The sequence below is a fragment of the Oncorhynchus mykiss genome, chromosome 17, assembly GCF_013265735.2.
Source record: "Oncorhynchus mykiss isolate Arlee chromosome 17, USDA_OmykA_1.1, whole genome shotgun sequence".
Taxonomy (NCBI): Eukaryota; Metazoa; Chordata; class Actinopteri; order Salmoniformes; family Salmonidae; genus Oncorhynchus; species Oncorhynchus mykiss.
In genome coordinates, this window is record NC_048581.1 from 68469597 (window position 1) to 68492506 (window position 22910).

The 22910-nt window shown below is 42.2% G+C and overlaps 3 protein-coding genes across 5 annotated transcripts; 1 reads left to right on the forward strand and 2 right to left on the reverse strand.

Annotated features, from left to right (window-relative positions):
* Positions 1-162: 162 nt before the first annotated feature.
* LOC110494459 (putative homeodomain transcription factor 2) lies at positions 163-7909 on the reverse strand. Of its 3 annotated transcripts, none has more exons than XR_002469277.2 (17): positions 7565-7909; positions 6924-7036; positions 6776-6832; positions 6602-6671; positions 6335-6493; positions 6034-6214; positions 5668-5785; positions 5253-5417; positions 4934-5167; positions 4718-4846; positions 4252-4521; positions 4036-4167; positions 3829-3915; positions 3482-3637; positions 1703-2252; positions 1433-1558; positions 163-1255 (listed from the first exon to the last, which is right to left on the reverse strand). XR_002469277.2 is itself a non-coding variant. In XM_021569532.2 (17 exons), the coding sequence occupies exons 2-17, from the start codon at positions 6951-6953 to the stop codon at positions 1235-1237; spliced, it is 2031 nt and encodes a 676-aa protein (XP_021425207.1). In that variant the 5' UTR covers positions 6954-7036; positions 7663-7908; the 3' UTR covers positions 163-1234. The 3 variants fall into 3 exon arrangements, 2 of the variants coding, with proteins under 2 accessions (XP_021425207.1, XP_021425206.1); XM_021569532.2 differs by having other exon boundaries at positions 2157-2252; positions 7663-7908; XM_021569531.2 differs by having other exon boundaries at positions 2157-2252; positions 7565-7908.
* A 189-nt stretch (positions 7910-8098) lies between these two features.
* Positions 8099-9339, reverse strand: LOC110495189 (olfactory receptor class A-like protein 1). The gene has a single exon (XM_021570507.2). It carries the CDS (start codon positions 9321-9323, stop codon positions 8367-8369), a length of 957 nt encoding a protein of 318 aa, XP_021426182.1. The 5' UTR covers positions 9324-9339; the 3' UTR covers positions 8099-8366.
* Positions 9340-15189: 5850 nt separating this feature from the next.
* LOC110494460 (olfactory receptor class A-like protein 1) lies at positions 15190-18138 on the forward strand. The gene is made up of 2 exons (XM_021569534.2): positions 15190-15777; positions 15880-18138. The coding sequence occupies exons 1-2, from the start codon at positions 15702-15704 to the stop codon at positions 16836-16838; spliced, it is 1035 nt and encodes a 344-aa protein (XP_021425209.1). The 5' UTR covers positions 15190-15701; the 3' UTR covers positions 16839-18138.
* The last annotated feature ends 4772 nt before the right edge of the window (positions 18139-22910 follow it).

The window sequence follows — 22910 nt, forward strand, 5'->3', positions numbered from 1 at the left end:
TAAATTGACCTTAATAGAACATTACTCAAGTATAAGTCACCCAGTAAAATACTACTCGAGTAAAAGTCTAAAAGTATTTGGCTTTAAATATACTTAAGTTTCAAAAGTAAATGTAATTGCTAAAATATGCTTAAGTATCAAAAGTAAAAGTAGAATTCATTGAACCGGACTGCACTTTTTTAATTTATGGACAGCCAGGGGCACACTTCAACATTCAGACATAATTTACAAACGAATCATGTATGTTTAGTAAGTCTGTAGTTCTTTAAAGTATTTTTTACTTAATATACACAGTTATGTAATGTACTTATGTAGGCAGTGGAAGTGAGAAAATTATGTGCACTGACCAGACAGCAGTAATAAAATAATTGTAAAATAATAAAATATTTATTATCAAAGGAAATAAAACGTAACCTAATTTATAGCCTATTAACATTTGTTTTTATCAAACTACACTATCTGTGAATAGTTGCTTAGCAGAACATAATGGTCTTCAGTATTAAGGTCATTATGGCGGTCCAAATGTTACAATCTATGTGTACTATTATGTCAGTAATGAAATGAAATAATGACAAACCCCAAATAAATAAAGCCCCAATAAAAGCTACAGCACGTTGCCCTTAAAATATCACAAAATTGGTTTAGAGTAGAGTTAAATATTTCCTATAAAACAAAGCAATTAATCAATTTAGTTCAGTAACCAATTTTGAAGATCTGTATTAACATTTTTCATCTTAAAAGTATTTTACGCTGTCTAACAGCCGACCGAGTACATGTCAAACGACGCTGGAATGTCAAATTCTTTCATAACAGTTTGTTCATTCTTGTTTCCTATTCCATCCTTTCTCCACGTCTTGAAATGGTTCACATTCAAATGGTCAACATATTTCTCAGTGTTCAGAAGGCACCCATTGGCTACTGTTTCTCAGAGTAAGAACCAGGAAGTGGCCAGGTCCAGGTCTTGGCACTGGAACTGGAACTGCTACAGCAGATCAGTTCAGGCTACAATGATTCCGTAGCCAGGGATGTGTGTATCATTGATTGTAAAGAGCTCATGCTTGTGTATGACCACAATGGTATTGTGTAATTTAAAGTTCAATGTTTCTGGGAAGGCACAGAGATGCATAGGCGATCACTCAGTAGGTTTGCACACTTTGCACAGATTGCCAGCTGTGGATGGTAGGAGTTGGCAGAGTCTCCAGTATCCAACAGTTAGTGGTTTAGCAAGTTCACATTAAGGCTTAATCTTCCACAGCTGTAAGAGAGACAACAAAGAGGGCACATTTAAAAACCCAGCATATATACTCACTTTTGGAAGTTAATGCACATGTGCCAGGAGGAAAACAACTCTGACAAAGGTGAAGATTCACTGTATCGCAAAAATATTAGTGTTAAGCAACAGCATTGTAGGATTAGAAGTGTCTCCACTCACTCTGATGTTGAAACCGAGCAGGTCGCTGACCACAGCGGAGACTGCAGACAAGATGACCACGCGTGTGATGTTATAGATGAGAGGGTTCACAGTCAGCCCCAGCAGTCGGAAGGGGGTGTCAAGCTCCTGTAAAAGGGTTGGTATGAAATCCAGTCAGAGATGCTTTCACTGCACGTTATGCTGAATAAACAACTACCAGCCCAGTAGATTTTTTTTTATTTCTTATGATACATTTTTTTGACCCCCTTTTTCTCCCAAATTGGTAGTTACAGTCTTGTCCCATCGCTGAAACTTCCGTACGGACTCGGGAGAGGTGAAGGTGGAGTGCCGTGCGTCCTCCGAAACACAACCCCGTCAAGCCGCACTGCTTCTTGACACAATGTCGCTTAACCCGGAAGCCAGCCACACCAATGTGTCGGAGGAAACACCTGGTGACCGTACACCTGGCGACCGTGTCACTGTGCATGCGTCTGGGAGGACATCCTGGCCGGCCAAACCCTCCCCAAACCCGGACGACGCTGGGCCAATTATGCGTCGCCTCATGGATCTCCCAGTTGCGGCCGGCTGTGATACAGCCCGGTATCAAACCTGGATCTGTAGTAACGCAGCTAGCACTGCGATGCAGTTCCTTAGACCGCTGTGTTACTCGGGAGGCCTCTCAGCCCAGTAGATTTGACTAAAGTCAAAAAAGTCATGATGGGTTGAAGTTGAGAGACATCCTTACTTTCATTAGTTTTGTTGCAAGCTTCAGAACATTGTTCACTATGTTCAAATTTTCTTTCTTGTTGGGCTTCTTTTCCATCTTAAGATACAAGTTGATCTGAAATAAGAAAATAATTGAGAGGGAGATGTATTAAAGTTTTTGCTTCAATAGAGTTGTAGCATAGATTTTTGTATCATACTTTTATTCTGAAACTATATTGAGTCATTATTACTGACAGTACTCTTTAAGACTTTTATTGCAAAGCACTTAATTATTCCCAGAAGGCACCTGTGCATGTCCAGAGGGAAAGAGAAGAGCTTTGATGTTGATGTGAATCCTACTTGGCTGCGTTCTTGTGATCGGAGAACTACTTTACCCGTTGTAACCGTGTGACCCACACGTCCTCCAGAGGAGATTGAATATAATATCCATGATCAAGAAATGAAGGTCGCAGAGGTGCTTGGTGTAGCTAGTATTAGCAATGTGTTTCTCCATCCAAGGCAGTGAACTATGGTGCATGTCTCAGCTAACACACGTTGGTGTGAGTGGACTGTTTCGGTAAACGTGTCCAAAGAGGACATTTGAAACATCACTAGCTTAATATCATAGCACATCTATGTTAAAGTAGTGAACACTCAACGGACATCATGCATTCATTGGCCAAAAACAACATCAATCAAGTTCTCTCAAACATCAAAAGAGACACGCACATGCATTTCACTACTGCATTGAACTACCCCATTGTTTCTAGAAGCTTCTCCACGTGGAATACCCAGTTGTAGCTGGCTGTGCAACACATTTGGCAGAAAATTGTTTTCATCAGATGACAACAGAAGGGTAACACTATTTGCTAGCAGCCACACAAGTAAGTTAGCTTACAATGAAAAAGCAAGGTATTTTTTGCAAAAATGATGCATGGCCATATTTCTAATGTTTATCACAAAAATAATATAGCCGCCTACATTTCCTGAAGTTTTGTTTGAAGTTAATCTTGCATTTTAACTTGCTACCAGAGAAAAACTAGACCGGAGGAAAGTACCAGAGAAAAGTAGCCTACATCAGTCAGAACGCTGTCTAGTGATCCAATGACAAGAGCAAAGATATTTCATCCGAGTGTAGAAGTGCAACTGATGCACGAAATTAGACCTTTTCCATTCATGATTTGGAGCGAACCCTGACTGAAGCCGAGCAGAATTTACAAGAAGAAGCATTTTAAAATCTGTGTTTATAAAATGCAGCAGATCTTTTTTTCTATCTTTCCCTTTCTGCATAAAAAATGCAGAATCCTGTGTTAATGCGAACCCTGATTGTGTGTGTGTGTGTGTGTGTATAGCAGGGGGCCTTACCTGTTCGGTAAGCAGCACTGACACGTTGCTGTATTTACAGTTGGTCTCGGAGCCCAGGGTGGCCAGGCGGAGCAGGAAGAGGATGAGAGAAGAACCCCACACCATGAGCTCCCAGTTGGTCTCAGAGTCCAGGAATGTGTGGTGACTGTTTAGGAGCTGGCAGTTAGATATAGAAAATGAGTACTCATTATCTTAAATCTATTCTGTTTATACAGGTAGGAGCTTAACAAATGCACATTCAGTCTTACAACAGGTATTTTTTTATGTGGATGGTAAATCATGGTGTGTTTACTGGAATCTTGTGTATTTATCAAACAAAGTATACTCTTTTTATAGATATGTCTGACCTGTGTACACAAGATGAAGGCGATAGAAAGGGCCAGGAGGAATATGGAGGAGACGATGACATCAACAGAACGCTGGGGCCCACGTCTCTGTGGTTATGAGGAAAAAATATTTGGGGACATTTCAATGAGGGCAGGGGCTTCATCCTCCCCTAGTGGCAAAACCATACGCTGAAGTAAAGGCATCTGAGTAGTGAGAAGAACTCAGACCTTGAGGAAGGAGCGGAGCGACAGCCACATCTTAATGTTCTGCACATTCTTCAGCCTGAAGTGGGGGATTTCCGACTTTTTGGCCTTTCGTGCTGATGTGATGTGGTTGAAGAGTTTGGCGAAAACAAGCCTCTGTTGAAAGAGAAACAGCCACACCATTTACAGCGTATTCATTGTGTTGTAGTGAGTCTACAACAGTGGGACTAACATGCGGACCTGTTTGTAGGTCCTCTCTGCCACACACATCATGAAGAAGAAGAGGCCTGTAAGGCAGAGCCTCTCCACAGTGGTGATGAAGAGGAAGGCGTAGGTCTTGGCGTCGGGTGGCCCCACCGCCATGACAGCCAGCTCAGCCAGAGACAGGGAACTCAGGCGTGTCATGTCCAGCCGCTGTGCCAGGCGGAAGCCAAAGGGAAGCAGCACCAGTGTGGCAGTGACCAACCCCCCCAGGGCTAGGTAACCCATGCCCTGCTCCACCACCTTCACCTACAGAGAAGATATCACCTCTGTTAGGAGGACAGAGTTATGGGGCACAGAGTACAGAGCCAGTATGGTGTTTCTATTTAAGAAACCCATTCCAGCCCTAAAGCATTACACACCAGCATTCACTCTGTATTGAACGTGTGTTAATTGTACCAAAATGGCATCAGTGAGTGTAATGAAGTGGTCATAGGAGGTGTACCCGTGTGAGGATGATCCCACTGATCTCCAGTACTGACATGTCTGCTTTCTTGCACTCCCCCTGCTCCCAGATGATGGCACTGACCCGGTCTCTGGATGGGTGGCACGCCTGCAGCCACGATAGTTGGCCCTGTGAGGAGAAAAAGTTGGTGTGCTGATATACTAAGCCTTTTTGAGGTTACATATTAGTTGACAGGGTATGGTGGTGTAGACCCACCTGCTGTAGGTTCTCATCATCACTGCTGAGAGTGGTGGAAGGGGGAAGAGTCAGGCCAGGGCAGTACCGCCCCTCCCCCTCACTGCTGCCAGTGGAAGCGGAGTCAGGCCCTTGAAGAAGATCCTCCCACATAGTATCATCTGTGTCAGAAGCCGGGCGCGAGCCCTCGATCCTCAGGTGCTCCACTTCACGAGGGTTCACCTTAGTGTCCTTGGCACCTCCACTACTTTCCTCCTGTGCAAATAATAGGACTGGTCAAACTAAATGTCCACCTTTCACTCAGGCTACAAAGAGCAGGACTCACTGTCTTAGGGTTTACCTCAGGTGGTGAGGGATTTGAGAAGGAGTGAAGGTGTCTCTTCCTGAGGACAGTGGTAGGTGTTGGTCCAGCTACACTAGTGGGTGGTTTTGCTTCCTTATCATCCTCTTCCTCCTCACTGGAAAGCTCATCAGAGGCCCCAAAGCCTGACTTTCTCTGATTTGTCTGGACAACATCAAAAACAGAAATAGAATTATCTGGATAAAACAGCAAATCCAGTGTCCCAAAATGTAAATCACAGACAAAAACCCAGCCTTACAACCCTCTATACAAGTTTGCTAAGGCAACACAAAGGAAACAAATGTTGACATTTGAATAAAAGGAAAAACTGGAACTCTGTTAATGACTGCTTGACTCAAACAGTCATTGTTTTATGATTAGGTAAAGGATCTGATCATTGTTTGTTTGGCCTTACCCTTCTCTCCTCTGATCTGTACAACCTTTGGTTTTCCTCCAGCTGCCAAAGCTGCAGCTCAGTGTCACTGTCGTTCCCCTGTCCCTCTGTCCTCTTTAATCCTTTACCCTTCCTTAGCCTGAATGAAGGGTGAGAAAATAAGGGAACATGTAATACAGTGTGGGAGCAGTTTGCGCAAGTGTATAAAAGGGTGTGTACGAACAGCATGTGTGTGAGCACCATGTGTGTGAGCACCATGTGTGTGAGCACCATGTTTGTGAACAGCATGTTTGTGAACAGCATGTGTGTGTGTGTTAGCAGTGTGTGTGTGTTAGCAGTGTGTGTGTGTTAGCAGTGTGTGTGTGTTACTGGCAATAAGAACCATACCTCCTCCTGCGTGCAGGGCTGGTGCTGCTGCTGCTGACAGGACTGACTGAAGGGCTCCGGTTGGACTCTGTGGACACTATCTGGCAGTGCACTGTCCCCAGCAATAACATAAGACACATAGGCCCCAACTGCTCACTAGCACTGGCTGCAGGAACCTCCACGTACAACATTGCTGCTGCCACTACAGAGAGAAAACCATTAATATACTATTTAGGGGACTGAGAGTTACAGACCCATTTAGGGTCCACAGCATACATCTGCATCATTCCTAAAGTAACGTTAAGGTGAGAGGTGAGTTTACCTTGCATGAAGTAGAGCAACAGGATACAGGTAGAGATGGACCTGGAGGTCACCTGGATCCACCACTGGAAGAAGAAGGGGAAGAGGAGCACCCTGACCAGGCCCTTACGGGTCAACGCCGTCCATGGACTATCGGGCTTGGCCTTGCCGAATGTAGACCCTGAAAAAGAAGAGAGACAATCTATAGCGTTGCATGCACCATATCCATCCAATAAGCAAATAGTGCAAATGAGCATACATATACACCTTGTAATAAATGGATACTCACCTCTTACTAAATCAACATCAATGAGGTCTGGCTTGACATGACCGGACCTCTTTGGTTTACAGTCCATGCCCTGTGTGAGAGACAGTTATCTTTCTAACAAATACTGATCACATATGACATTAATCTAATTGCTAGTGAAATATGAGCATATTAGACCAAACATCATGAACTTACATTAAGTTCAGCCTGTTCCAGAGACTTCTCCCAAACCTGCTGATCATATGCACCGATCTGTTGACACATGGACACACTTCAGTTTTATTATACCATGTAAGGGATTTTAGACCCTCATTACATTGTCAGTAAGTCCAGCATGTCTTACCTTCTCTTGATACCATGCTATTCTCGCCATTGTCTTATGATTGTGGTGAACACTCAGTGTCAGGTCATTTCAGAGGGGACACAGGGACAGATAAGATCTGGCTGCAACCCAGGCTTGTGTAACAACAAAAACAAAGAAGAGAACATTAGAGATGAAGCAAAAACAATGACATTGTGGAGTACAATGGGCCTTTCCACAACATGTTCACTCAATACCAGAAATTACCACTGCTAGCTAATTGTAGCTTACTGTAGCACGTCATTGTGCTGCATGTACAATTGTAACCCCCATTACAAAAAATAACTATATAGAAATTCAACTCATCTCAACTTAGCCCAAAGGATAATGTGGTTGAAGATAGGTGATACAATTGTTCAATTGTGTTCAGGTGAAACTCTGTACTAGTGATCATTCTAAAAACAGCCAGTAAAACCATCATCCCAGAGCAGTATCATCAAGCGGGATGTCGCAGTGTGATTTTCAAACTAGCTCTGCTTCGCCATCATTCATGCAAACTCGGCTATACTTTTCAACTCGTACAAAACACGTTGGAACTTGCCACCATTCAAAATAGGTAAACAGACTCGTGCCACATTTACATTATATAGATTAGAAACAAGTAACGTTAGCAAGCTAGCTACCATTAAACAAAGAGTTATCTCGCCAGCTCTTCTTCAGCCCAGGAGTGGCGCGCGGCTCGACGACGTAAACTATCCAGTTAACGTGAGCAGCATCTCACCTGTAGGGATTGCAATGATTTATGAGTAACTCTCTTTTACTGCAGTTATCAAAACGATTTCACCAATCGTTGCTATCAGTTGTATTTGAAGTCGAATTCCCAGGAATGCACACCGAAACAACTATTTTTAGGCTCTTGCACTTCCTTTTTCCGGGTTGATCGGAGCCTGCTTGTTTGTTGACATTTCTGTCAGAACTGTCAAATCTGTGCAGCCAACCGCTGCGCGTGTGGCCTGTGGAAACTCCACATTCCAATGGAAAACCTGTGACAGCTAGAGCGTACTCTACAATAAAATATATGCGTATGGAATACAGTAAAAAGCTACATAGAACAGAATAGAAAATATTTTTTTTATTATTTTTTTGTAAATATTATGTTCATTTCCATTGCATTTCATATAGCTATTTAAAAAAAAAAAAAAGTATAGCTGGACGACATTGTTGTATTTTATGCTACTGTATTTGCAGTCTATCTTCACAGTTCCTGCTTGTCCAATATAATGATAATATAGTTTCAAACCTCAGGTCAGACTAGTTCAATCTAAAATCCTGAAAACGGTCAATAATTTACACAAATAAATAAAATGCCTATAACAAGTAGGCTACATATGCATAATCACACAAATTAATCACAGCAAAACCCTCCATGAGGAATTAATAGCCCCAGAAAAAGAAAATAAATCTGCCCAGAATTTTGGGAGCATTTTACATCTTGTCATTGGAGTCCTGTGTGTCGACTGATGGCTGCTCTTGGTCAGCTGCCACGCACACCAACTTACTCTTGACCTTCTTATTGGAGCTGATGATGAAAAAGGGGCTGAGACAGGCATAACAGGAGGAGAAGAAGATCTTCATGTCAGCTACCACTGGAGACACCTTATCTACCGTCAGCATGTAAATCCAGATGATATTGTCTATGCCGAAGAATACAACATACAACACCACCAGGGTGATCACTGTCTTGGCAGCCCTAGTCTCAGCTCCTCCACCCTGGGATGATCGTCGGATGCTTCTCACCTGGCGGCTGTGACGGTGGAGGAGGAGAAGGATGTAGCCACTGGACCACAACATGAGCCCCACAAAGACAAAGTCCCGTGTAGAGACAACCACTCCATTGATCTTGTAGAACAGCCTGTCCCTGAAGTCCACATGGCAGAAGCCCAGGTTGAGGGTGAAGGCAGGCACCGTGCCGTTGCGAGGGGCAATAGAGAAAAGTGGAGCTGCGAAGCATACAGCCATGTTGAAGAGCCACAGCCCTGCGATGGTGGGCACGATGAGCTTAGGAAGCCGGGCCTTAAGCCTGGACAAACAGGGTCCACCTGCAGGGGCGATGGTCACTGCCTGGAACACACTGAGCATACAGGTGATGCACACTGACAGAGCCCGGGTGATGCGGTAAGTGTAGATGACCACCTTGCAGCCCGGGTCATTCAGCAGGTCACGCAGGCCAAACACAGTCATAGTCTGGGGGACGCAGCGGGTGAGGAGCAGCAGCAGGTCAACGAAGGCTAGGTGGCAGAGAATTATGTCCACAGGCTGGAGTCGGTACTCAGAGTAGACGACCTGGGTGTAGGCCAGCAGCACCAGGGTGTTCCCCAGGAACCCTAACCCTGTTTGCAACAGGAAGGACACCCCTTTAATGGTGACACAGAGATCCAACATGACACTTAACTTGGGTACCACACTGAAGAATAGAGACAGAAAATGAAGTTTGTTAAACAGATTTATGAATACACCAACTGTGAACAAATGTTACTTATTGCACTCTCTATTAGACTAGGATTGCAGAAGCATATTCTTACCTGCAACTATTGATAAAGAAGCATGAACACAGTATTGAGCATTCATTGTGGTTAATTGCCCCTGTCATTTCAATATATAGCATGTTCTAGTCTGTGGGGACTATTAGGGGACAACATTAGAACACTCACCCCACCCCTCCTAAAGATGTAAGAACCACTACAATATGTAAACAAGAATAAGAACAACTCTACATTGTTTTGATGGCAGCAATCAATGGCCATATTCTATTGGAACTTAAATTAAAGAAAAAAAAAGTAATAATTTGGCAAAACTAGTCAAGGGGTAAGATTCAGTCTTCGTGTTCCCATACCCCAGCAGAGGTTTTTGTTATTGTTGATGTAAAAGCAGCTTGATGAAGCTATTAGGAAGTCATTTAGAGGGTTTTAACATGCACAGCTGGCCCCTTACACTGCTCTCCTCTGTTATCTCCTGTCCTGGGAGTATGTCACCTTGGCACACAGCAGCACAGGTCATTATCCAGCAATAACAGATGTCTGTTCTAATTGGGAGCAATGGGAGAGTAACCTTATATTCTGATGTTCTATTCTCTATTCTTAATACTGCTTTATTCACCTACACTCTTAGAAAAAAAGGGTTCCAAAAGGGTTCTTTGCAGAGGGATAAGATTCTACCAAGAACCGTTTTGATCAGAAGAACCCTTTTTGGAAGACAAGGGTTCTTTGTAAGGCAAAGGCTTCTACAGAGAACCTTTAATATCCGAAGAACCGTTTTTGGAAGAAAGGGTCCTTTGATGATTCTTTGGAAGGCAATACGGATTCTTTGGAAGGCAAGAAGGGTTCTACATAAAAGCATATATAATATTTCCCAGCATGTTCTATTGCAGTGAGATTTTCAAAATTCTTAGTGTAATATGTGTTTTTGCATTTACATTGATTGGTTAATAAATTTTTTGCCACACAAAGATAAATAACATACAGTTTTCTAAACTAATACAATCGGTTGGATTTATTTCACCCATTACTGAGATGTTTGTTCCAGGTTAGGTGAATGAGGTAGTCTCAGTATTCAATATTCCCTACCTGGCAGTCATACTGAATGCAGGTTGAGGGTGATTAACAATTTCACTTGTTGGATATCCTAACTATGGCTGGATTCCAATAGGAATTACATATCACTTTGCAAGCCAGCATAATGTGACTTGCAGGCCTGATGTGGCCAGTAAACCTGTGTTAGGGTATAACTAGGCCTTCAAAGAAAGGCCTTATGATACACAGTATATAATGTATTGCCATAGATAATAACATTTTAAAGGCAAATAAGGCTGGTGGAATCGTTCATAGTGGGTTCTAGAAATAACCATATACAGTGATTTTTTTGAAGAACCCTACACAGAGGGTTCTAGATAGAACCATCTGTAAAGGGTTCTACCCAGCACCAAAAGGGTTAACCTATGGGGACAAACCAAAGAACCCTGTATGGTTCTACTTAGAGTTTTCCAAAACAATCATCCTGTTCCACCAATACTCTTCTGCACTATGCAATCCAGACAGTGTACATTTGTAATTAAGTGTTGCTCCAATAATGTGTCATTTAGACTGCACAGCCCTTTGACTAATAGTCAAACTTAGAAGAAAGTCAACCAATACTAAAGAATCCTTGATAAAGGTGAAGGTGACATTTTAATTTAATTTGCTAAACACATCCTGGAAGCACTCTCTGGGTTACATAATGTAAAGGTGTTATTTCCCCATGTGTGTATCAAAACGTTTATATGAGTACAGGACTAATTAAAGAGCATGCTCATGCATGTTCTTCTCTGGGGATTTGATCATGTGTTCCGAGTCAGTGAGCAGATGGTTTTAATGTGTTTCCTCCAAAGACCAGACCCCCCCCCCCCCCCCCCGCTTCTAATTACTTTATTGACTTATTATTCATTGCCTCAAAGAGGTTGTCACAAACTAGAGATGACTGTTGAAAATCTCTAAAAGCTACTCTGTTCACCAAGTTATTTACTCTCCTGTCCTATTTCTTCTGCCACCCTACTCGTATCCCCATCGCTCTCTGTGGGAGACATTATGTCTTATTAAAGACTAATGAGGAGGGGTAGAGGTGTACACTAATATGTATACACTCCTTGGAGTGGGATCCACTTACAGGAAGATATATTTTTTTATTAACTTCTTATGTGTTTTGATAGAGCATGGTGTCTTGCTTCAGCATCACTTTCATCTCTGACAGAGGTGACAATGACAGTGAGACGTCAATGACATCAATAACAACATACAGGAACTCAAGTCCTTCTGTTCACCTGACTTAGAATTCCTCACAATCAAATGTCGACGGCATTATCTACCAAGAGAATTCTCTTCAATTATAATCACAGCCGCATATATCCCCCCCCAAGCAGACACATCGATGGCCCTGAACAATCTTTATTTGACTCTATGTAAACTGGAAACCACATATCCTGAGGCTGCATTCATTGTAGCTGGGGATTTTAACAAGGCTAATCTGAAAACAAGACTCTCTAAATTCTATCAGCATATCGATTGTGCAACCAGGGCTGGTAAAACCCTGGATCATTGTTATTCTAACTTTATTCTAACGACGCATATAAGGCCCTCCCCCGCCCTCCTTTCAGAAAAGCTGACCACGACTCCATTTTGTTGCTCCTGCCTATAGACAGAGACTAAAACAGGAAGCTCCCGCGCTCAGGTCTGTTCAATGTTGGTCCGACCAATCAGATTCCACGCTTAAAGATTGCTTCGATCACGTGGATTGGGATATGTTCCGCATTGCGTTAAACAACATTGACGAATACACTGATTGGGTGAGCGAGTTTATTAGCAAGTGCATCGGAGATGTCGTACCCACAGCAACTATTAAAACATTCCCAAACCAGAAACCGTGGATTGATGGCAGCATTCTCCCGAAACTGAAAGCAAGAACCACTGCTTTTAATCAGGACCGGAAACATGACCGAATACAAACAGTGTAGCTATTCCCTCCACAAGGCAATCAAACAAGCTAAGCGTCAGTACAGAGACAAAGTAGAGTCGCAATTCAACGGCTCAGGCACAAGATGTATGTGGCAGGGTCTACAGTCAATCACGGATTACAAAAGGAAAACCAGCCCTGACGCGGACCAGGGTGTCTTGCTCCCAGACAGACTAAAAAACGTATTTGCTTGCTTTGAGGACAATACAGTGCCAATGACATGGCCCGCTACCAAAACCTGCGGTCTCTCATTCACTGCAGCTGACATGAGTAAAACATTTAAATGTGTTAACCCTCGCAAGGGCATCTCCAGACGCCTGGAGCATGCGCAGACCAGCTGGCTTGTGTGTTTACGGATATATTCAATCAATCCTTATCCCAGTCTGCTGTTCCCACATGCTTCAAGAGGGCCACCATTGTCCCTGTTCCCAAGAAAGCTAAGGTAACTGAGCTAAATGACTACCGCCCCGTAGCACTCACTTCCGTCATCATGAAGTTCTTTGAGAGACTAGTCAAGGAAAATATCACCTCCACCCTACCTGACACCCTAGACCCACTCCAATTTGCTTACCGCCCCAATAGGTCCACAGACGACGCAACCGCAACCACACTGCACACTCCCCTAACCCATCTGGACAAGAGGAATACATGTACCTATGTGAGAATGCTGTTCATTGACTACAGCTCAGCATTTAACACCACAGTACCCTCCAAACTCGTCATCAAGCTCGAGACCCTGGGTCTCGACCCCGCCCTGTTACCCCGCTGAGGGCCCCACAAGGGTGCATTCTGAGCCCTCTCCTGTTCTCCCTGTTCACCCACGACTGCGTGGCCATGCATGCCTCCAACTCAATCATCAAGTTTGCAGACGACACTACAGTGGTAGGCTTGATTACCAACAACGACGAGACGGCCTACAGGGAGGAGGTGAGGGCCCTCGGAGTGTGGTGTCAGGAAAATAACCTCACACTCAACATCAACAAAACAAAGGAAATGATCGTGGACTTCAGGAAACAGCAGAGGGAGCACCCCCCTATCCATATTGACGGGACAGTAGTGGAGAGGGTAGTAAGTTTTAAGTTCCGTCGGCGTACACATCACGGAAAAACTTCATTGGTCCACCCACACAGACAGCGTGGTGAAGAAGGCGCAGCAGCGCCTCTTCAACCTCAGGAGGCTGAAGAAATTTGGCTTGTCACCAAAAGCACTCACAAACTTTTACAGATGCACAATCGAGAGCATCCTGTCGGGCTGTATCACCGCCTGGTATGGCAACTGCTCCGCCCACAACCGTAAGACTCTCCAGAGGGTAGTGAGGTCTGCACAACGCATCACCGGGGGCAAACTACCTGCCCTCCAGGACACCTACACCACCAGATGTCACAGGAAGGCCATAAAGATCATCAAGGACAACAACCACCCGAGCCACTGCCTGTTCCCTCCGCTATCATTCAGAAGGCGAGGTCAGTACAGGTCCATCAAAGCAGGGACCGAGGGACTGAAAAACAGCTTCTATCTCAAGGCCACCAGACTGTTAAACAGCCACCACTAACATTGAGTGGCTGCTGCCAACATACTGACTCAACTCCAGCCACTTTAATAATGGAAAAATGTATGTAAAAAATGTATCACTAGCCACTTTAAACAATGCCAGTTAATATAATGTTTACATACCCTACATTACTCATCTCATATGTATATACTGTACTCGATACCATCTACTGCATCTTGCCTATGCCATTCATATTCTTCCTTTCTTTACACTTGTGTGTAGAAGGTAGTTGTTGTGAAATTGTTAGGTTAGATTACTCGTTGGTTATTGCTGCATTGTCGGAACTAGAAGCACAAGCATTTCGCTACACTCGCATTAACATCTGCTAACCATGTGTATGTGACAAATAAAATTTGATTTGATTTGAAACATGCTCTTTGTTTCACTTGTTACTCATTTCATTACAAGCATCAATCACAAGTAAAACAAACCACACAGTGCTCATATATTATGTCACGTTCTGACCATAGTTCTTTTGTGTTTTCCTTGTTTTAGTGTTGGTCAGGACCTGAGCTGGGTGGGAATTCTATGTGTGTCTAGTTTGTCTGTTTCTATGTATGGCCTGATATGGTTCTCAATCAGAGGCAGGTGTTAGTCATTGTCTCTGATTGGGAACCATATTTAGGTAGCTTGTTTTGTGTTGGGGTTTGTGGGTGGTTGTTCCCTGTCTTTGTGTGCTCTGCACTAGATAGGACTGTTTTTTTTTTTTTTTTTTTTTGGCCACGTTTGTTATTTTGTATTTGTGTAGTGTTATCGTCTTTTATTAAACTCGAACTACACTGCATTTTGGTCCTCTCCTTCCACGGAAGAAAGCCATTACACATTATTTCTCAGTTTGGTATAACCATTTTACTCCTAGGTCAGATCTTTTTTAATAGAGTACCACAGTATGAGTCATAATACCCATAAAACCCCAGGGGTCAAACAAGGAAATGGTTCCAATTGTTTTTCCGCCATTAATTTTTCCCGTAGGGGATTTTAGAAACACTTAGAAGGACTGTGTTTTGTGTAGGCTTACCCTGGTGTCAGCTAGAGATAACGTGCAGGGATTTGTAGTCTTACATGATGTCTACTTTGATGCTAGCATTTTTAAATCAGAGTAAATAGAGCCTGAATACAATTGCTAAAACTCACTTTGACCGGGAGAGATTGACATGGTTATCAAAACGTCACGCCAGGGTAAGCCTACAGAACAGACATTATTTGAAGTGTTTCTAAAAATTCCCTATGGTGGAAAAACAATTGGATCCATTTCCCTGTTTGACCGCTAGGTTTTGTGTGTATTATTACACCTCCACTCTGGGGCTCTATGGCAAAAATTATACACTTATCTATCTTGTCACATCTTTCTCCATAGGGGGGCACTGTAGCCTTGTTAGTCCTTAGCTGGACCATAGCAGAAAGCAATTCAAAGGAACCATAGAAATAGAGCAATAGATCTAGTCCATGAGTATTGAAAGTGACCGGTCTGGCTGGGAATGCATTGAGCCCATTGAGATACTTCTTGAGACCTACAGTATATTTCCATTCTGGCTGACTGTCCTCAGTCCTAATCATATGTTTTGGTGCCATATGGACACAGCTGGAAAATATGCAGTCATCTGTATTGATATCAGGTAATTGGAGGGAGACTGAAAAGCAGCCTAAAGTCAGTGGACCATGCTGATCACTCCCTACGGCTACTGAACCACTCTAGGAGTATAAGAATACGAGGAAACTCACTAGACATGGGGACTTTGGTCTGTTTTACAAACAGACTTGTGATCTACAGACTCCAACTGCATCATAAAGCATACCCCTCAGGTAAGATAACTGATGAATGCAATGGCCTTCTGAGATGATTGAATATATTGACAAATACTGATACGCCTATGACATATATTTTCATATCCTTCATCCCTGCAGCCATGGAATCAGAGGAGGTGGTCCGGGGAATGCTGTACCTGTCTCTCACTGTGGTTGGAGTTCCAGGAAACACTGCTGTCATCGTGGCATTCCTCCTGGCACTGTACCAGGAGCATCAGCTTCTTCCTGCTGACGCCATTGTGCTACACCTGGCCTGTGCCAACCTGCTGGTGGTAAGCGTGCGCTGTCTGCTGGAGACCCTGGCCACCTTCCGCCTGGTCAACATCTTCGGGGATACGGGCTGCCAGGGGGTGATCTTTGTCTACCGTACGTCTCGCTCCCTCTCCATCTGGCTCACCTTTGTGCTGAGTGCCTACCAGTGCCTGAGCATCGCTACTCCCGGCTCCCGCTGGGCCTCCATCCGTGTCCTGGTGGCTCGCTACCTGGCAGTGATCTTCCTCACCCTTTGGGTCATCAATACCTCCATGAGCTCGGCATCCATAGCCTTCTCCCTGGGCTCCCGGAATGACTCGGTCAACATGCAGCACAGCATTAATGTTCAATTCTGCTATGTTCGCTTTCCTACTATGCAGTCCAAACAGGTGAACGGGGCTGTCCAGGTAGGGAGGGACGTGGTACCTATGGGCATGATGACCCTGGCCAGTCTGGTCATCCTTTTGTTCCTGTACCGCTACAGCCAGCAGGTGAAGGGACTCCGCAGCAGCTCTGGGGCCAGCGGTGGGGCAGAGCAGCGGGCGGCTAAGGCTGTAGTTGCCTTGGTGACCCTGTATGTGGTCCTCTATGGGGTGGATAATGGACTGTGGGTATACACCCTCACCGTGACGAAGACCATGAACTCCTCACTGATCTCAGACCTGCGCATATTCTTCTCGTCGCTGTATGCAGCGCTCAGCCCCCTGGTGATCATAGCCACCAACAGGAAGGTGAACAGCAGGCTGAGGTGTGTGGTGCAGGAGAGGCCCGTTCAGGACAAAGTCACTACACTATCTACTGTGTGAGTTAGGGACTTATTGTAGTAAGATGGTAAAAAAGATGAAGAATGTTGATTATCAATTAATTACGTTGCTATTAGAATATAGAGTGGAAAACACATAGACCTAACATTGTACATTGTTAAAGGCGTGGCAAATGTATCTTGACGTCTTGTACTCACATTTTTTAAGAAGACTTTTCTTCTGTTTAATATTGTTTAATATACTGTATAAAGTTAATGTTTGAGCTGTGTGGATTATTATGTGGGAAAGTTGGTGGCAAGCTTAGATTGATGGAACTCAAAGGTCATGAAACCAATATATTGCTACAAATGTGCCTAGAACATGCCTACAAATTTTAAAATGAGCATCACAAGTAGTGTTTGAGCCTTTTCTGTCAAAGTCCTATTAGTGAAATTGCCATGATATTAATCATTCCATATTTGTCCTGTTATCGCTTTGTTTGTTCATTCATTATGCTCCTTCATCTTAATGCGATGGAAACATTATAACTGGATGACTAACAGCACACTATAGCTGTCAAATGACTTCCAGCAGTCTCTTTCATTGTTATTAACGATTTGAATGAGATCTGTGAAGCGTCACACTGCTAATGAAGGTAGTTAATTGCACCACAGAGACCCAGGTACAGTCGCATGAGAAAACCAACTCTCTTTAGAACAAGAAAGATTCACTCTGAATATAAATATCTGATGTACATGTGAAAAGGATGGTTTTCATTTCTAGGTCAAACAATAAAGATGAGACTACTAAGATAATAGTATATGATTGGTTGACATAAATGTAGACATTTCCATCAAATTAGATGTTAGATTAAGTTGCATGAGCCTTTATACCCTTGATTGACTGACTTGCTAGGGGTGATATTTGCCATTTGCATGTAGTTATATTCCACTTCCGGAATACAAGGGCTGAGTAAAATGGACTAGGAGGGGTGGGGTTAGGGGTGTCTGTATGACAACTTCAAAACCTCATGATTTATGTACAAAGAGTGAGTCATGAGTCATCAAATTGCAATTACTACAAACATTGTGTTCTTTGTAAGGGCTTTGAATTGTGTATACCCTAGCCACATATACTCTAATTTTGTGTGTTGGATGCAACTTGTTTTTTTTAGATGCATTTTTAGCAGTAGAGTATGGCAGGTCACAAAACTGCCATGAATGTATAATGTTAATGAACAAAAATCTGACCTTGCCCACCATGTTCGTGTAGAGATTGCAACTGTGTCATACACCAATCGACATTCCTTAAATCTAATGCAGGAAATAAAACGTTATTCATGTTTGCACCTCTCTGTTAGGCTTTTACTGATCTATGTAAAAAAAAAAAATTGTTTCTGTCATAATGCTGTATCATAATCTGTAGCAACATACACTATGTCTGCAGTACAATGGTCAAAACTATATTTCGAACAGGGCTAGATCTTGTCTGTAAATTCAGGTAAAATTCAGCTAAGTTACTGATTTGAGTCAAGATTCAGAGTAAAGAATCCAACTCTCCAAGTATTTTCTCTTGATGATAAACTCCATGTTTCTTACTCTTCATACCACTGAAATCTGATTGGTTCATGACACAGACTCCGGTGGAATGAAGGATAGAATGCATGGATAATTCCAGTCAGCCTATGGGTCTTTTCCTTCATTCGCCCCAATTCAAAGCAGAGTACTCCTTGGATCCTTGTCAGAAAACAAATCACAAAGTTAGTCAAAATGGAACATTAGACACTGAGGAAAAACTGAGGAGTGAAGAATTACGTACAGTTCACTCCATGTGTCTGTGTATTGTGTGTGGGCCTCTGTGTAGGTGTGCCAGCCTCTCACGGCACAAGATGCAACCTGCTCCTGTACTGTTCCATTCCTTCAGTGTGTTCCAGGCCCTGGTGAATGCCTTATCCCTGTTAGACATATGTAGAGGTGGGGCTTAAGCCTCTGTGGCCCAGAATCCCATTGTTTTTTATGTAATGATTTTTACTTTTGCAATACTGAGTGGAATATGAGATTTCAATATCACGACTGCTACCTATCAATCAAATGGTTGAAGGTTTGGGTCACTGCATACCCTGTTTTAACATCGATACCGGAAGTCTCCAATCTGACTCACCTTACTGGAGATTGACTTTTCAACTCTTGGTTCTCGTTTGATCCATATCTAAAAACAAAACAAAACACAAATATCAAACATCAAGTTTCATCAAAATAAAACATATTTTTGATTTTATTTCTGAGTAATCATTGAAGGTAAACAAAAAGTAAAGACGATGTCTCCGAAAAGTTTCTGTAAATTTCCTTTGAAAGGTAAATTAAACGAAGTAGTCCAGATCAATCCTTTTCCTGAAGTGCCTGATGTCAGCCTCATTGTCTTTTCACCTGCCCTAAATAGAGGCATTTTAGCTTACAGCATGGACCAATGGCATTGCAGCAAAAAGAGCATGCCTCGCCCCCTCTATCTTAAAGGGATACTTCGGGATTTTTGCAATTAAGTCCTTTATTTACTTCTCCAGAGTCTCACGTTAGTGCAATTGCTAACTAGCGTTAGCACAATGACTATCAGTCTATGGGATCAGTTGTCCCTGTAGTCTTCCAGTCATTGCGCTAATGCTAATTAGCATTGGCTTGTGAATCTACCTCTAACTTCCTTAATATTGAACACAGAAACATGAAAATGGTATCAATGGTATTCATTGCCAAAATCCCGAAGTATCCCTTTAATACTGGTCCACACCCTAATATAGCCCTTGTGGACAAATTCTGAATGACAGAACAGAACTTATCCCATCCCTTGAGAAACTAAAACTATTCCACCAACAAACACCCAACATTATTCAGCAGTATTGTTCCACATCCATTTTCACAATTCAGCATAAGAAATGATAATGAAAAATGATCATACTCAAAGTATAAACAATCAATAACTGTTGAAATGGATGAACCATTTTGGCTTTATTCTATTATTATTCTAGGTCAACACAGTAGTATGTTTAATAGCTTTGTCTTTGGCTGTTCTATGCTTGACAACAATCTACCGATGTGAGTTGTGCATTCTTTGGCAGAAATTCTATGGAAATGTGGGATATCATCAAAATACCCTCCTCCCAATCCTCCCCCTCCTCCCCTTCCTTACATTCTCACCAGAGTGGAGTCTGTTTGGACACGTTGGCCAAGGAATTTGCTCACTTTCTGGGTGACTGCAACTATGGAAGAAAACATGGAGATAAAAAGGAAACTTAATGCAGGAAATCTGTATGCAAAATAACAGTATTTTAATGGTCACAGTTAGCCCCCAGAATAATGCAAAATCCGTTGTGTTTGATACAAGAAAAACACCATGTATGTTACAGTCCATAAGTGATGTTACACTATGACATTACTTGTGAATAACATTTATGATTAAGATATTGCAGTTCACATGTTGTGAGAGCAATATGTTATTAAGACTTCCTGTATAAAACAGGTACAATTTATGTTAACCAGAACAGCTATTTGGACATCCCAGTTCCAGGGAGAGGTCATTGTTTCAACATGCCTGGAATTCTACAGTGCAGGAAAGGAGTAGCACTTGTATATTCTGCTCCCTGCCTGAATGAGAACCTTTTTAATTCTGTGATACCAGATCTCATTTCAACATGAATGTGTTCTGATGTATTTTGACTTCATACCATGTTTAAATGTATTCACAGCACTATTCTAGAGTCCTGAATAGCGCATTGTGGTCTTTCATGCAAGATTCTCTAAACAATAGTGAGATTGACACGTCTTCATGTTCAGCCTTGAAACATGTTTAAGTTTGTGATTCGAGTACACATTTGAAGACAAAGGTTGCACTCAGTGGAAAGAGAACCTGACACTCTGAGAGGAGCAGAATGACACACTATGAGCAGTAGAACACTGTTTGTTTATACAACTATTTGATGAAAGCATATTACTGTGATCCAGTTGAGGAAATGAAATGTCAGAGGAGCCCCTGGGTGAAGCAGGTCACATAGTAGATAGGGGTATGGGGAGTTACAGGAGCCCCCTGAGGGCCCGGGGCCAGCCACAGCCACAGTCTCTGTTAGAGTCTCCTCCCAGCCTACACTTTCAGGTAAAATATGTGTTGCTTTGTCTGGACTTGCACAACATTCAAGGTTGGCTGCAATCTCCCCAGCAACACATTCAATCAGGAGATTTGATTTGATTTTATTAGGATCTCTTTTAATCCTCATTAGGACTAATCTTCCAAGAGTCCTTAAACATTAAAATACAATTTATAATACTATCACATTTTGACATATTATTTTCACATGGTTACAAACAGACATAATACGCTGACATATTGACCAGATAAATAATCCTTCATCTATCATAGTCCCGCACAACCTTCCAATTTATTATATTTAAATGGTTCTAAAGAATTGTTAGAATTTATTAATTAAAAGGTTTCTGGTTTTCTCAGATATATTATTCAATTTCTTTATTGCTCTAAATCGATATGTTATTTTGCTTATTTCTCTTTTCTATCTGGACAACACATAGATAGAGGACAATCTATTCCTAATATTTACTCTTACCAGCTGAATACTGTTGTGAATAGAGTTTGGCCATTTTAAATTGTGTACATTGTGAAATAAAATAAGCAGGTTTTTTAAATTATCTTGTTGATTGATGACCAACCAAGAGCATTGAGCATGACTACAACAGAAGAACCATATCTCCACCTTTAAAACAATCCTTGCTGCTTTGTTCTGTGCAATCTGCAGCCTCCTAATTTCACTTGCTGATGCATGTCCCCAGACCATAGAACAGTAGTTCACCTGACTCCCAATTAATGCTTGGGTTGTTTGCTTAAGAATATTTTCCGGTAAATATTTAGCTATCCTTCTGATCATGAATTCAGTTTTTAAATGTTTTTTTTTTTTTAACATAGATTAGTTATTTGAGACGTCCATGATTAGCAGTTGTCTAGCTGCACCCCTAGTAGTTTTGTTTCTGCCACTTCCTCAAGTTGTACTCCTCTCATACTTAACTGTATCCCATGCTGTGTTGGCCTATTCCTGGTGGAACAGACCAACATAACCTTGATTTTCGAGGTGTTCAAAACAAGTTTGTACCAGCAAACCGACTCCCTGATATTTTGCAGATCTACTTGTAGAGCTTTCTGTACCTGTTGAATCGATTGGCTTGCTGTATAAATTGTAGTTTCATCTGAAAATATACTAGCTTGAGTTTCAGATAATGCATAAGGAAGGTTGTTGGTATATATTAAAGTAAAGAAGTGGCACAAGGCAGCTGCCCTGCGGTATTCCACAGTTTAAAGCATGAGGGGAATCAAACAACCCATTGACATAGGTGGACTGTTTCCTGTCAGTTAGATATGACTGTACCAAATTCAATGCTGCCTCCTTAAACCCATAATGCAAGAATATTGATTAAATTATTTCATGATCCACTAAATCAAATGCTGCACTAAAATCTAAAAATAGTACACCCACAAACCTACCATTATCCATTGCATTGAGCCACTAGTCAGTCATGTCAACCAATGCAGTGGTGGTGGGATTGTTTTGTGATAAGCATGCTGATTGGCTGAAATCAGATAATTTTTTTCCCATGAACTCCCATATTTGTCTACTCACAATACCCTCCAACATCTTACTGAGGGAAGAGAGCAGACTAATTGGTCGACTATTGGCAGGAGTAATGGGTTCTTTGTTGTCTTTCATGATTGGACACAGTTTAGCATGCTTCCATACATTTGCACCTTTTCCAGTGACCAATTAAATATGTATTTCAGTGGAGCTGCAATCTGGGGAGCAGCACAGTGAAGTAAAACATTTCCATAAGATCGTAACTTGTAGATTTACCATCGGGTAATGACTTCAATAGGTTTAACACCTCCTCTAATGACACAATTTGTAGACTAAAATAGCTGTTTTTTTTGCTCATAATATGATCATCAATCCATTGGACAATAGATTGTTTGGAAGAATGGGTGTTTACATTCCTGCCCTATAAATTCATTTTCTTTGTAACAATATCAGCAAAATGATTGGCAATATCAGCCAGTTTTGTTATTGTCCTCCAGTCAACATCCACACTA